The sequence below is a fragment of the Octodon degus genome, unplaced genomic scaffold (genome assembly GCF_000260255.1).
Source record: "Octodon degus isolate 3935 unplaced genomic scaffold, OctDeg1.0 scaffold00268, whole genome shotgun sequence".
NCBI classification, from domain to species: domain Eukaryota; kingdom Metazoa; phylum Chordata; class Mammalia; order Rodentia; family Octodontidae; genus Octodon; species Octodon degus.
Genome location: NW_004524844.1, coordinates 1286370 through 1298593, shown reverse-complemented (window position 1 = coordinate 1298593; position 12224 = coordinate 1286370). Strand labels below are relative to the sequence as shown.

The following is a 12224-nucleotide window of genomic DNA, read 5'->3' as shown; positions in this document are numbered from 1 at the left end:
CTGCCTCAGCCTCCTCAGTACCTAGGATTGCAGTCCAGTGTTATCACACCTGGCTTGCTATTTATTTATTTGTGGGGGTGTTGACATAGGGTCTGGCTATGTTTCAGGCTAGCCTTGAAGTCAGTGTATGCTCCTGGCTGGCTTTGGACTGGGAATCCTCTTACCTCAGCCTCCCAGCACGCTGGGATGACGGGCGTGAGCCTCTGCGCCTGGCCCTCCCCCTTTCGACACTACGTTCTCTGGGATCCGCGCAGGTCAGGGCACAGGATGGTGGCACGTGGTGCCGGGCCCGCCCTGGGTTCAGCTTCCGCCCTGTCCTCGCAGAGCCACCCTCCGTGCGCCTGAGGGCCAGGCCGGGCGATGCTGGCTTCTCCGTGCTCACCTGCAGCGCCTTTTCCTTCTACCCCCCGGAGCTGCGGCTGCACTTCGTCCGCAACGGGCTGGCAGCCGGCGCCGGGGAGGGCGGCTTCGGCCCTAACGGGGACGGCTCCTTCCACGCGTGGTCATCGCTTACGGTGCAGCACGGCGACGAGCACCACTACCGCTGTCTGGTGGAGCACGCAGGGCTGCGGCAGCCGCTCTCTGTGGAGCTGGGTGAGCCAGGGGGACGTCCAAGTCCCTCGGGGGCCCTGTCCGCTGCGCAGCAACCCCGCCCCAGAGTGGCCTTGTCTGTGCCTGTTAGATGACCCACAGCCTGGCTGCTTCTGTCCTGCTGCGCCTGCCCACAGGGAGGTGGCGCCTGCTGGTCCCACCGGTGTCCTGTTCCTCCTCCCCCACCCCACCCCTCCCTCCGGGAGTCTGTTTTCCGCCCCAGCCAGCCCCCACCAAGACTGATCACCCCCCCTTGCCATTCCAGCCCCTATGCCTGCCTCCTCCACGAGCTGGAAGGCTCCACCTGCTACTGCAGGTCCCTGCAGGACCTCTTCTGGCTTTGGCTGGTTCTGCTCTCATGTTTGGAGACTTACTGTACAGTTCAGGGTGGCCTCAAACCCATGGCCATTCTCCTGCCTCAGCCTCCCGAGTGTTAGGATGATAGGTGTGCACCTCCACGGCCGGGTGCCATGGCTGGTTCTCAACATCCAACCTAGGGACATTCTGCTCCGGCCCAGGGTGGCACCTGAGCATCTCAGAGGTTGGGTGGGAACCAGTACCCCAACTTCCTGGTCTCCAGGGTGGGTGGAGGGCTGAACACATCCCGGGTGCTCTCTGGCCACAGAGTCACCAGCCGAGTCCTCGGTACCCGCGGTGGGGATCGTACTAGTTCTGGGCTTTCTGCTGCTTATTGCCGCCGCGGGAGGAGCTCTACTGTGGCGAAGGATGCGGAGCGGGATGCCAGGTGAGGCCCTGGGCCGGAGGGGACAGAGGGGACCTGGAGCTCCTGCTAGAGCCTGGAGAGAGGGACCCGGGGAGGTGGGCCGGAGCTCACAGGCAGGCGGTCGTGGATGCGCATGCAGCTGCCACAGTCCCAGTGCTCGCGGCCTTCTTCCCACAGCACCCTGGATCTCCCTCCGCGGGGACGACGCCGGGGCCCTGCTGCCTGGCCCCGGGCTGTCCCAGGAGCCCGACGCTGCAGACGCCAAAGGCACTGCCTGACGGCCCGGCGTGGCTGCCGTGGCCAGAGTGCTCGCGTCTCTGCTGTGAGACCCCTGGAATCCTGGATCTCTGAGCCTCCCGAACAAGTGCTGGGCCCCGGGTCCCCTCAGAGTCCTCCCCCCCGGGCTCTGCCTCAGTGCCCCTTCCCGACATCTCCAGCCCCTTTCCACCTCACATATAAACACGAGTTTGGGCCCTAATCCGTGTGTTTTCAGTCCTTTCCAGTCTGCAGGCCAGGGAGGTAATGAATGGGTGGAGGGTCTGGGGTGCAAGTCCTGGGCTGATTCAGGTCGTGCCTAACAAGCGGCTATGAGAGACTTGGCTGAGGTGTTTGTTTGGTTTTTTTTTTCTCTTGTTTTTCTTGAGACAGGGTTTCACTGTGGGGTCCATGCTAGCCTCGAACTCACTGTGTAACCCAGGCTGGCCTCCAAATCATGGCAGTCCTGCCTCAGCCTCCTGAGTGCTAGGATTACAGGTGTGGGCCATCACACCCAGCTGTAGCATCTGCCAATTTTTTATACTGACTCATCTATTTTTCATTCATGACTTTCACAAATTAAACAGAATGCTGTGCCTGGTATTCTATGGAACGCTAGGCTGGAATATATTCTGAATCCTTGATGGAGCAGAAGAGAGGAGCTGTTCCCTCTCGGAGGGAAGGATTTACACAGCCCTCTAGTTCTGGTCCTTAAGCCATCCCCACAAAGGGAACCGGAGAAAAATACATCTCCCATGAGCCTTTGTCTCGAGGACCGCTAGGGGTGGTCGGGCAGGGCGCCTCGATGCCTGCCGGGAGTTGTGGTTCTCCTAGGCCGCGTCACTCCACCGTCGCCCACCCGAACTTCTTTGTGGACGTGGCGCGGAGGTCCCTCTGCACCGCTGTTCGTTGGCCCCGCCTCTTGGCTCCTCCTGCGCATTCATTGGTTGTTGGGCGTGGCCTTTGCGTAGCCGGGGCGGGGCCTGGCTGGCTGGCTGCCAAATTGGGCATTTTTGGGAGAACTTGAAACCAAACGTGGAGAGCAGAAAGAAACTGGATAACAGGATAACGGGGTATGTGTATGGGAGGGGAGGACCAGGGAGGCAGCTCGACCACAGGATCAGGGTCGGGCGGGGCAGGGAGCGACCTGAGGTTTTGTTGTACCTCGCTGGCTATCAGTTCCCTGGCTTTGCGTGGGACTCGTGCCACATCTCCCCTGGGATCACCTCTGTGCTTTGACCCCTGAGGACTCGGATGATCAGGGCCCTCTCTGGGCACCCTGTCCTTCTCCCCATTGCCGCCCGCATTCAACCTGAAACTTTTCTGCAAGCACCGCTCATCTAGTCTTGCAGTCTTGTCCTAGGTAACTCCGGCCACCCCCTTTCCTATCCATTCCTGCCCTCTTCCTCGTGACCCCTGACCTCTGACCCACTGCTCTCCAGGGACCTACGATGTGTCGTCCATCACTCCAGCTGCTGTTTCTGCCGCTGCTGCTGCTGCTGCTACTGGGGCTGCTGCTGCGGCGCGGGGCCCAAGGAAAGCCATCCCCAGATGTGGGTCCTCATGGCCAGGCCAGGGTACACCAGGCAACGCCCTTGAGCGATGCCCCTCACGACGACGCCCACGGGAATTTCCAGTACGACCACGAGGCCTTCCTAGGACGGGAAGTGGCCAAGGAATTCGACCAGCTCACCCCTGAGGAAAGCCAGGCCCGCCTCGGGTAAGGGAGTCCTGCGTGGTGGCCCTGAGTGCTGAGACTAAGGAAGTAGTAGTGTTGGTACGAGTCCCAGGCCAGCCGGGGCCACATAGTGAGACCCTGTCTCAGAAAAACAAAAAAGAATTGAGGTTGGACGGCTGCAAACGCTAGGTCCAGATCCTATTCCAGGTCACTCAGTTCTGTTATCCCAGACATCTTTCCTCTAGCCTTAGTTGCCTGCTCTGTAAATGTGTTTTCGGACTCCTTGGCAGGGGTGATGGGTGAAAAAGATTCTGTGGGGAAGGAACCCAGTCCCGCCAGGGAAATGCTGAGCTTTGAATTGCAGGATGAGCTACATTGAATGGGGTCTGGCCACCACCAGCCTACCGGCCCCAGAGCATCCCAGTGATGCCCACTCATCCTGTCAGTGTTTACTGAGCACCTGCTATGTGCAGACACTGCTCCACAGTGTGAAGTCAAAGCAGGAAACAAATCTGACAAAACTTGTTGCCTTCAAGAGGTTCGTAGGTAGTGAGAGAAACAATAGTAATAAGTACAAAGGCCCTGAGGTGAAAGCGCGGCTGCTGTGCCTAAGGCTCATGAAACCCTTGCAGCTGAAACCGGGGTGCAGAGCGGGGAGGTGGGAGCGAGTATCTGGTCTGTCGTCTCTCGAGGGGCCTTTGGTTCCTGGGAGGGTTCTAGCTTCTCTGGGAAGAGAGCCAGGCCAGGCTTTGCACGGCACTAGCTTAGACACTTTATAGCTTAACGTTCAGTCCTCAAAGTCCCTGTGGTCCAAGTACAGTTCTTTATTTGGTACCGGGAATTGAACTCTGGATCTTGTGCTCGCCAGGCAGGCGCTGTGCTACTGAGCTGTCTCCTGGCGCCTTTAGCCCCATTTCACAAAAGGGTTAAGTTAGGGGCTCACAGGGACCGAGTGGGACTTGGGACTGGGCCCCAGGCGCGAGGGATGACGACGGGGCTCGTGCCCTGTCTTTGTCAGCGGTAGGTCAAGGTTTCGGACCCTGGCCAGGAGAGAGGGACCCTGGAGGATGCGTGGCGGGCACGGCAGGGAGGAGGGAGTGGAGCTCCGCCACTGGGCAGAGCTCAGCTGTGGGCCGAGCTGCAGTTGAGCGCCCGAGCTGGCCCCTCGCGGAGAAGGGGCGGGGCGGAATCGGTGGGGCGGGGCCTCAGCCCTCCTGGAATCCTGCGCCTCTCCCAGCCCAACTCCCTGCGGGGTATCCGCGCCCGTGCACGTGCGGGGGCGGAGGGTGGGAGTGGAAGGCATGGCCCGGGTTTGTTCCAGGCGTGCAGTCCCGACTAGAGAACTGGTCTAGTTTAGGGGCGGGGCTCTTCGGTAGGCGCGGTCCTGATATTGACATGTACGGCCTTTGCCCAAACTCTAGGACTGCTTTTTTTTCTTTTTCCTTTGTTTCTAGGGATTGAACCCAGCAGGTTCACAATGAGCTTGCCTAACCAGTTTTATTGGTTGTTGTTGTTTTTCTTTTTCTTTTTTTTTTTTAATTCTAATTTTTTTTAACATTTATTTATTTATTTTGTGAGTGTGTGTATGTGTGTGGCCAGCTCAGCCCACCAGGGGGCGGGGCTGGCTGGCATGTGGTGCTGTGGATTGAACCGCGGTCCCTGTGCTTTGCATAGCTTAACTTATTCCAAGCAGGTGCTTTAGACCACTGAGCCATCTCACCAGCCCCTTTCTTTTTCTTTTGAGACATGATTCTCACTATGTAGTCCAGGCTGGCCTTAAATCAGCAGAGATCCTCCTGCCTCAGCCTCCCAAGTGCTGGTATTACAGGTGTGAGCCAATATGCCCGGCCCAAGCTATTTTTTTATTTATTGCAATACTAGAGATCAAAACTATGGGCGTCTTACCACCAACCACCCAGCCTTTTTTTTTTTTTTTTTTTTTTAAGAACTGGGGATTGAATTCAGGCCCTTACGCTTGCCAGGCAAGCGCTTATTCTACTGAGCTATCTCCCTGGCCCCCCTTTTCGTTATTTCAACAACACGGGTCTGCTTCATGCTCCAAAGGACCTGGCTGAATCTCTAAATTGTCCTGGCTGAGTTTGAACTTGCCAACCTCCTTCCTCAGCCTCCTAGAGTGCTGGATTAACAGGCCTGTGCCACTCCATCGAATTAGAGCACCCCATTTACTGCTCTAATGGAACCAAATCTTGGGTAGGGGCGTGGCTTCTGGTCAGGGCGGGGCCTGGGAGAGTGGATCCAGGTGTGGGCGTGGCCCAAGACTGATGTTGCCCCGCCCCAATGCAGGAGAATTGTGGACCGCATGGACCGGGCTGGCGATGGGGATGGCTTGGTGTCGCTGGCCGAGCTTCGCTCGTGGATCGCGCACACGCAGCAGCGCCACATACGGGACTCGGTGAGCGCGGCCTGGGACACGTACGACACGGACCGCGATGGGCGCGTGGGTTGGGAGGAGCTGCGCAACGCCACCTACGGTCACTATGCTCCCGGTATGCGTGGGACCCGACTCTGCTCCCTGAGACACAACGCGACCCTGGCCTTCTGACCCCTTTCTCCAGAGGACCCTTAGCCCTTTGATCCAGAACCCCTGCCTGTGTCCCCGCATGCCTTATGCACCTCTTCGCTCAGAGGTCCCTTTTGGGATGGAGGGTGGAAACAGTCTCGCTTTGTAGTCGAGGAGGGCCTCGCCTCGCCTTGTGGATATCCTCCTGCTTCAGCCCCCGGCAGTGCTCAGATTACAGGAGTGCATCACCTCGTCTGGTTTAGGAGACCCCCAGTTTCTGATGGAGTGCTTTTCATTCTGAAAACCTAACCTCTGTGGGCTGATGACTGGGGACTTCAGATTCCTTACTGGAACCCCTGCCTTTCACATCCTGTCTCATAACCCCTGACCTTTAACCTCTCACCCTGAGAAGCCCAAAGCCATTTGCCCTGAGCTCTGACTCCCAATTTTCTCCTGACCCAGTGCCTGGCCCTAGCCCCTGCTGGTCCTACACCCAGCCTTCCCATCGGCAGCTCCCCAGGCTGCTCGGGATATCTGCACCCCCAGAGCTGATGTCGGGATCCTGCTCAGGGCTGCCCGTCCTCTCCACGCGGACCTCACCATCTCCCCAGCGTCCTGCATAGAGGCCCTTCCCTCCCTTTGGAGGAAGTTGAGTCCGGATAGCTTCCTGCATCAGGCATTTTGGGGTCAAACTGGCCAGTGCCTGACCCAAGTCCTTGTTACTTCCTTTGACTGGAGTCACTTTTTTATTCAGGAAATAAAATTTAAAAAACCAATTTTCTTGCTTTTTGTGAGGATGAAATGCATTATGGTACCTAACAATCTTAGAACATATTAAGTTCCTGCTATAAATTAGCAGCCCAGGCAGGCATGGTGGTGCACACCTGCAACCCCAACATTGCTCGAAGCCAGGGCAGGCTACAAGTTTGAGCCCAGCTTGGTCAACTCATTAATTTAGCAAAACCCTGTCTCAAAATAAAAACTGGCCGAGATCTGTTCTGTGGTGCATACCTACAACCCCAGCACTCCAGAGGCTGAAGCAGGAGGATCATGTTGAGTTCACCAGAGCAGACCAGCTTGGGCTACAAAGTGAGCTTAAAGTTAGCTTGAACTGAGTAGTGAGACCCTGTCTCAAAAAGAGAGAGAGAGAAAAAAAAGCGCCTGCAAGCAGGGGGAGGATGGGGGTGTTAGATTCCCTGGGGGGCCTGCCACGCTGGCCCCGCCCCCAGGGCGCACTGAGACAGGAATTGAGACTGGGCATGGTGGCCCAGGTCTGTAATCCCCGCTCTTGGGAGGCTGTAAACAGGTGAGTCACTACGAGTCTGATCTAGTAGTGAGACTCTGAACACCCTGTAGACCCTTCCCTAAAATACAAAAAAAAAAAAAGGAACAACTTGAATTGGAAAGAACCCACATCAAAAAACAAACCAACCAGGGAGCCAGGGAGGTGGCTCAGTAGAATAAGCGCTTCCCTGGCAAGTGCAAGGGCCTCAATCCCTGGTTCCACCAAAAACAAACAAACAAACAAACAAAAACAAAAAAAAAATGCAAAACCCAACCAACAAACAAAAAACTGGGAAAAAACAAAACAAACAACAACAACAAAAAAAACTGGCTGGGGATGTAGCTCAGTGCAAAGACTCTGGGCTCAAGTCCCGGTACTGTTAGAAGGTAGCTAATAATATATAATTAATTCTATATTAAAAACTAAGGTAGTAAAATTTGCACTTTTTAAAAATGAATTTAGGACAGGGTGTACAGGTTCTCACTACGTAGATCAGACTCGTAGTGATTCTCCTGTTTTCAATCCCCAAGCGCTGGAATTACAGCACGCCACCAGGCTGGTCTCAATCAATGTCATAACACGCCCTGGGGGCGAACCCCGCCGGCCACTGTGCTCTGCCAAAGCTGGTGCTTTAGTCTGGCCGGCACTACACGTTGTTTTTATTAGTATTATTATTTTTTAACAAATTGGTTTTGTGAGACAGAGTTTTGCTATGTAGTTCAGGCTGGCCTTGAGCTCACTGTGTAGCCCAGGCTGTCCTGGGACTCTCAGCGATCCTCCTGCCTCAGCTTCCCAAGTGCTGGGATTACAGGTGGCACACAGACTTGCTTGTGCCAGCACACCTGGCTGTGTAAATGACATGGAAGTCACTGGTATACATTAATGCTTCTGAACTCTTTTTTTTTGGCGGAACTCCGGCCCTTGCGCTTGCCAGGGAAGCTTTTATTCCACTGAGCCATCTCCCCGGCCCCTCTTCTGCACTCTTTGGACTTGTGCTAGCCCCGCCTGGTCGTCTTTGCCTCTGCGCCTGACCTTCCCTCCCTGAGGCCCTCCCTCATTTCACCCTCCCAGGGGAGGAATTCCACGATGTGGAGGACGCGGAGGCCTACAAGAAGATGCTGGCCCGGGACGAGCGGCGCTTCCGGGTGGCTGACCAGGACGGGGACTCCATGGCCACGAGGGAGGAGCTGACGGCCTTCCTGCACCCGGAGGAGTTCCCACACATGCGGGACATCGTGATCGCTGTGTGTACCTGCTGCGCCCCGGCACGCAGGGCCCTGCCCTCCCGCGCCTGCCTGCCGGAGCTAGGCTATCTCCGGGTCCTTTTAAAATTTGTTTGGGGGGGGGGGGCTGGTGAGATGGCTCAGTGGTCTAAAACACCTTCTTAGAACAAGCTTAGCAAAGCACAGGGACCGCGGTTCAATCCTCCAGCACCACATGCCAGCCAGCCCGCCCCCTGGTGGGCGGAGCTGGCCACACACACACACACACACACACACACACAAATAAAAAAAATTTTAAAAAAAAATTTGTTTGGGAGACAGTCTTTGCTCTTTTGTTCAGGGTGACCTTGCACTTGCAGTGATCTTCCTGCCTCAGCCTCCCAAGTGCTAGGATTGCAGGTCGGGACCGCGCTGAACTTGGGGAGGGGCCTGGGAATCAAACTCAGGACTTAGCCAGGCAGGCACTGTGCCACTGAGCTGTGTCCCTGACCACCTATTCTTTTATTTTGAGATCGGATTTTATTTTTATTTTATTTATTTATTTGATACAGGGTCTCGCTACCCAGCTCAGACTCACGGTGACCCTCCTGTATCAGACTCCTCAGCTGGGATCACATTGTGCATCACCACAGGAATTTGCTTGGTGCCAGGGGGGCATGTGGTACTGGGGATTGAACCCGGGTCCTTGAATGTGCCAGGCAGGTGCTTAGACCACTGAGCCGTCTCCCCGGCCCTGGGCTCCAACTCTTGAGCCTCCTGTCTTAGTCTCCTGAGCGCTGAGACTCAGTGTGAGCAGGGGTCGTGGCAGAGTGCTGGCGTTTCAGAGACAGAAACACCTAGAAGCATGGCGCGTGGCATCGGCCAGGCCCAAGTGGCAGTTGTCCCTGTGCGGGTTTGGGCTCCATTTCCTCAGGGACACCTCTTCCCTCCTCAGGAAGCCGACCTGGGCAGGGTGCAGAGGAAGGGGCTGCCTGTACCCCCTCGCCAGATGTTCTCCACTCAGTTTTTCCAAGCCCCCACTTTAGTTGGCCTTTGTCCGGGCCTGGCCCTTGTCCCCACTCAGAGGAGGCTGCCGTCCTTTGGGCCAAAGTTTGTATCCACAGCAAGTAGTCCTTATCTCCAGCTAATGATTAAGAAAATGGAAAAAAAACAACAACACCACATCATCTTCTTTGAGCAGCAAGGAGCTCCCAGCCGACTTTGCGCCTCACTCAATACAGAGGAGGTTGCCCGCCCTTTCCCAGGCTGCATAGTATTCCTTGGCAGCTCTGCTGTCGTCAGTCTTGAGCTCACTGGGTAGCCCAGGAAGGCCTCAAACTCATGGCAGGCAATCCTCCTGCCTCAGCCTCCCGAGTGCTGGGGTTGCAGGTGTGCACCACCACGCCTGACTCCAGCACTGAATTCTGTAGTCTCTTACCATGGTATTCATCTCAGTACCAGTGTATCTCCCATAATATTTGGGACATATTTGCCCTACAAGTTGGCTTGTTGATCTGAAATGCAGTATAACTCATGCTGGGGAAGTGTCAAATACTGAAAGCACCAGTCTTACATCAAAGGATTATCATAGTCATCAGGCATTCGAATGTAGCCAGGCATGCTGGCGCACACCTGTAAACTTAGCACGCTGGGAAGCTGAAGCAGGAGGGTGGGCGGTTTTAGCAACCTGGGCCAGGGAGCTGGCTCCGTAGACTAGGCATTGGCCTGGCTAGCGCAAGGACCTGAGTTCAATCCCCGGTTCTGCAAAAAAAAAGTTTCGGCAACCTGAGCAACTTAGGAATTTATCGACACCCTGTCTCAAATCTTTTTTCTTTTCTTTTTTTTGCGGAACTAGGGATTGAACTCAGGCTGTTACACTTGCCAGGCAAGCACTTATTCTACTGAGCCATCTCCCTGGCCCCTGTCTTCATTTTTTTTTTTTTTTTTTTTTCGGAACCAGGGATTGAACTCAGGCCCTCGCGCTTGCCAGGGAAGCTCTTACTTTACTTTTTACTGAGCCATCTCCCCGGCACTCAATCCTCAGTTTCGCAAAAAAAAAAAAAGAGACCAGAAGCTGTTTTATTCACCAGGACGTGGTGGTGCGTGCCCATAATCCCACCACTTGGAAGGCTGAGGCAGGAGATTTGCCATGAGTTTAAGCATAGTCTGCATTACGTAGTGAGACCCAAAACCAAGGCCCCCGCAGGGCCAGTGCACCCTGCCCACGTGCCCACCGACACTCTCTCCCCAGGAAACCCTGGAGGACCTGGACAAAGACAAGGACGGCTACGTGCAGGTGGAGGAGTACATCGGTGAGTGGCCTGACCGCGGGCGCTGGCCTCGCGCATGCGTGACACGGGTGGGCGGCGCCCCGGGAGCAGCAGCCCGCAGAACCCCGACTGCGCTGTGCGCTTGCCCGGGGTGCGCCGGCGTCCATCCGCCGAGCGCCGCGGAAAGGCATTTACGGAGCAGGGCGTAGTGACTCGTGACTGTCACCCAGCTGCCTGGGAGGCCGCGGCAGGAGGATCACAAGTCTGAGCTCAGCTCCAAAGGCCGACAATGACGCCCTTCCTTGTTATTTTTTCTGGCGCTGTGGATTGAACCTAGGTCCTTCGTACCGAACTGTATCCTCAGAACTTTAAAATATATATATATATATTTTTAAACTTGGTTTTACAGTTGTCTCCTGATTTTTTTTGCGGGACTGGAGTTTGAACTTGGGACCCTGTACTTGCCAGACAAGCACTTATTTGTACTGAGCTATCTCCCCGGCCCCTCTAATTTATTTGTCTTGCTCTCATAGGAGATATTTTCCTTGTCCGGGGTGGGATGCGTGCTGTGGAGTTCAAAGTAGTGGAGACAGATCCCAGCCCTTACTGTATAGTTGCTCCAGACACAGTGATCCACTGTGAAGGAGAGCCTATCAAGCGAGAGGTGAGTTTATTCCCTGATCCCAGTACCTTATTTTATTGTTGTTATAGTAGTCATGTATTAATTATCAAGGCTAGGTGCTCTTTGAAACAGCTGGAAAATCCTAAAGGTACAAGTGATTAAAATAATTTTTGAAGTGTAGCTGGTGACATCCAGGGCTCTTGCCTATTCCAGAGTTTCAGGCTTTTGCTTTTAGGGATCCCTTTCCAGTAAAGCTAAGGGCTGTATCAGAGCAAAGTGTTACGCAACAATTTTTTGCCTTGGGGTTTTTATGGTGATTCTTTGAGGCAGGATTCCTTTATAGGAGAACCTTCCCAAACTCACATTGCAGATTTTCCACTTGATCTTAGCCAAAAGCCTGAGAAGCGATAGATTCATATCAGATAATGATTTTTAAAATTCAGCTATACCCTCTTCTCCTTATCTCTTCCATATTCAGGATGAAGAAGAGTCTTTGAATGAAGTAGGCTATGATGACATTGGTGGCTGTAGGAAGCAGCTAGCTCAGATAAAGGAGATGGTAGAGCTGCCTTTGAGACATCCTGCACTTTTCAAGGCAATTGGTGTGAAGGTGAGCATCCTGGACTCTGGGGAATAAGTCTAGGGTGCTGATGAATGGCTATACAGTTTGTAATCATGGGACTGTTCTCATATATAGCTTGGATCAGTGGGGCGATAATATATCCTTTGGGAGTATAAGATGAATAAATTAGAACTACTAATGTTCAGTAGCAGAGCGGGTTAATTAAATGTTCCTGTATATATCATACATATTACGTACATACATATATATCATGTGTGGTGACACATTGTAATCCCAGCTACTCAAGAGGCTAAGGCAGGAAGACAGTTGAAAGTATGAGACCTTCCTTGGCAATTTAGTGAGGACTTGTCTCTAAATAAAGTCAAACAGGCTAGAGATGTAGCTCTGCTTGCCTGACTTGGTGAGCCCCTTGGTCCAATTCCCAGTACTGGGGGAGGAGGAGGGGAGGAGCACACCTATATTTAGTCCTGGCTGTTTTTTTTTTTTTTTTTTT

The 12224-nt window shown here is 54.3% G+C and overlaps 2 protein-coding genes across 4 annotated transcripts in view; both read left to right on the top strand.

The window, feature by feature from the left end:
* Fcgrt (Fc fragment of IgG receptor and transporter) overlaps nt 1-1793 on the top strand; it is a 12724-nt gene extending 10931 nt beyond the window's left edge. For both annotated transcript variants that reach the window (XM_004646504.2, XM_023706642.1), the window contains exons 5-7: nt 325-594; nt 1217-1336; nt 1493-1793. In XM_004646504.2, the coding sequence (XP_004646561.1) occupies nt 325-594; nt 1217-1336; nt 1493-1593 (491 nt within the window). In that variant the 3' untranslated portion in view covers nt 1594-1793. The remainder of the gene's footprint in view (nt 1-324; nt 595-1216; nt 1337-1492) is intronic.
* Nucleotides 1794-2148: 355 nt separating this feature from the next.
* Rcn3 (reticulocalbin 3) overlaps nt 2149-12224 on the top strand; it is a 12698-nt gene continuing 2622 nt past the window's right edge. The window contains exons 1-5 of one of the 2 annotated variants that reach the window (XM_004646448.2): nt 2149-2643; nt 3013-3290; nt 5553-5755; nt 8126-8298; nt 10508-10568. In XM_004646448.2, coding sequence (XP_004646505.1) covers nt 3022-3290; nt 5553-5755; nt 8126-8298; nt 10508-10568 — 706 coding nt within the window. In that variant the 5' untranslated portion in view covers nt 2149-2643; nt 3013-3021. Of the gene's footprint in view, nt 2644-2664; nt 2934-3012; nt 3291-5552; nt 5756-8125; nt 8299-10507; nt 10569-12224 lie in introns of those variants that run through there. The other variant, XM_023706733.1, reaches the window with a different exon arrangement.